At 51.2% G+C, this 2,644-nt stretch overlaps 1 protein-coding gene across 1 annotated transcript in view; it reads right to left on the bottom strand.

The window, feature by feature from the left end:
• The window catches only part of LOC109530063 (putative homeodomain transcription factor 2), a 26,416-nt gene that overhangs the window by 6,802 nt on the left and 16,970 nt on the right, over positions 1-2,644 (bottom strand). The window contains exons 3-6 of the mRNA XM_019893585.1: positions 1,758-1,814; positions 1,533-1,544; positions 621-690; positions 390-548 (exon numbers count right to left, since the gene is read on the bottom strand). Of these exons, the coding sequence (XP_019749144.1) occupies positions 390-548; positions 621-690; positions 1,533-1,544; positions 1,758-1,814 (298 nt within the window). The remainder of the gene's footprint in view (positions 1-389; positions 549-620; positions 691-1,532; positions 1,545-1,757; positions 1,815-2,644) is intronic.

Genomic DNA, 2,644 nt, shown 5'->3' with positions numbered 1-2,644 from the left:
CGCGGATGCCGGAGGCCGGCTTGGGCGTCCGCGTGGAGACGATCTGACAGTGGACGGTGCCCAGCAGCAGCATGAGCCAGATGGCGCCGAACACCTCGGTGGCGGGGATCCCGTGAGGCTGCGGCACGGTCGCGTAGAGGAGGGCCGCCACCACTGCGGACGGGGTGCAGGTTTTTTTTCAACAATGATTTGGTCTTTTTGTATATTTTTTTGTGTATTAAAAAAAAAAAAAAATCAACAAAAAAAAACATGTTGCACTGTGTCATATATATATGTTTTTAATCTATAGTGATTGTTGTCGCCAAAGCGTCACGTCTCGCGGTCTGCCGCGAGATGACTTTGCTTCCGGGCCGCTGACTGACTAAAAAGAACCTTGATGGGACACGGACCTTGCAACAGGTAGAGAGCCAGCAGCAAGAGGAAGATCGCTCGGGAGGTGACCTGGATCCACCAGCGATAGAAGAAGGGGAAGAAGACGACGCGGACGATGCCCTTGCGAGTCAGCGAGGTCCACGGGCTCTCCGGTTTGGCCTTGGCAAAGGCGGAGCCTGTCGGAGGGACGCCGAGAAGTGATTGCGTGGTCGTCGTCATCATCATCATCATCATGAGTGGACTCTCACCTCTAACCAGGTCCACATCGATGAGGTCTGGCTTGACGTGACCCGTCTTCTTTGGCTTGTTCCTCAGGCCCTGAAAGCCGGAACGCAAAATGAGTCAATTAGGGCGACCTTTATTTGGGAGGCACACCGTGCGTTCTACAAGCTCCACTTGCATCGCTACTGAACTACGTGCGCCAAGGTGCACAAACTGAACCGACACCACGAGATGCTGCCTGAACTCTCTTCAATTTGTTCCTTTTTTTTATTTTTTTCTTTTTTTTTTAAGAGCGACAATGTTGGCCTGCCCGCCGTGTCACACACGCTGCAACTATGCCATGAGGTAGGGCTGAACCATTTTGAAAAAGAAGCTAATTTTTTGGGAGGGGGGAGTGACACGCATCTACCAAGCCACACCGCCGGGCAGGTGTTGGGAATGAGAAGCAGAATGTCACGCAGACAAATCAAACACATCTCACATGCATATCTATATCCTCGTATGCATCTCATCATACCTGCATTTGTAACTGCAGGCGAGAGTTTCTTTATTGTGGTCAATTACACACGAGCTCTCGCTCGCTCGTAGAACGACTTCGAGGGTGGCACCGGTCCACTTCAGGCCAATCCAAACAAGGAGATCGATAGCTCCTCGTTGGCAGGAGATTTATCGTTGGCACTACAGTTCAAAACAAACAGCCCGCACGTGTTCTTATCTGCGGGCTATTCGCGGCTTCTTATCTTTATAACGGCCGCCGAGCCGCGTCAAAAACATCTCCCGAGTCGACCGGGAGACTGTCAAGTGGTGCGCAAGCGTGGGGTTATAACACACCAAACACAGGCCGGCCCGTATTTGAGACGGACCCCAAATCACGGTGCCGCTAGTCTACGCCGCGGGTGGGCGGACATGCGCTGTGCTCGCTGCCGCTGAATACTCACCAGCGATATAAACTGAAGACGAGGACGATTGACAGGGAGGATGGGTGAAGATGAAGAGGAGGAAGTGGGGCAGAAAGGAAATGGTTAAAAAAAAAAAAAAAGAAAGGAAAACACCGGACAAAAGGGTGGTGATGGGGGAGGGAGCAAGACAGAACTGAAAGAAACAGGAAAAAACAAATACAAATGAAGGCGGCGCGGGGCCCCCAAAAATGGAGAGAACGGCACCTTTATTTCCCGCTGCTCCACCGACTTCTCCCATATCTGCTGGTCGTAGGCGCCAATCTGCACACGTGCAACCACACAGATGAGAAAGCACTCGTGAAAAGAACTTTAGCGGCAAATCAATCGATCAAAATGAGATGCGCGAAAATTGCTGAGGGCCCCCCCCACCACTCGTATGCCTATACAAGGTCAACTTCAAATTCAACAGAACATTTCAAGTCCATCCTGGAATGTCACTCCAAATCCTGAAATTCCAAACACTTATGCATACATTTATTATCCAGAAAACAAGTGGCCGAAGCCCGAGGGAGCAAACAAACTGGAAGGAATTTGGGTCAGACAGCACGTTGTGGCCTGAAGATTAACCCCTGCTTTGTTTCCCCGTGTGATCACGGCAACGCACGTGTGTGTGTGTGTGACCTATTTTCAGTACGGACAGTTGCGTCCGTGTGTGTCGGAGCAAAGCGGCCCACGTGAACTGGTGAAATAGATCCAGTCAAGAACAAGCTGTCAATCGTCACGGTGGAATTTTTCCAATCATTCAGGTCTCTGCCGGCATTTCAGCCAATTGACGCGTGTTCGTTCAATCTAAAAATAAGACGTTGGAACCTCGGATTACATATGTGGGTCACATAACAAATCTTCCATCGGGTTCGCCATTTATTTCCTCAGATGGGGGTTTTCCCACGACACCGCTCCGGTTACGGAAGGTGAGCGCGCATGTAGGCTAGCACGGCAAAGTTGCTTATCAGGCGCAGCAAACCTGAGCGCTCTCCCGAGGTTGCCATTTTTGGGCAACAATTCGGGGTGGGCCAATGTCAGTTTCGGGTTGCTTGCTCTTCAGGCCTTTTCGCACTGCGCTTGGGTTTCTTGGGGCTCGCCGAGGGGCA

This window comes from Hippocampus comes, unplaced genomic scaffold, assembly GCF_001891065.2.
Source record: "Hippocampus comes isolate QL1 unplaced genomic scaffold, H_comes_QL1_v1.1 scaffold161, whole genome shotgun sequence".
Lineage (NCBI taxonomy): Eukaryota > Metazoa > Chordata > Actinopteri > Syngnathiformes > Syngnathidae > Hippocampus > Hippocampus comes.
The sequence above is the reverse complement of the archived record's forward strand: the minus strand, read 5'-3'. Positions and strand labels throughout refer to the sequence as shown.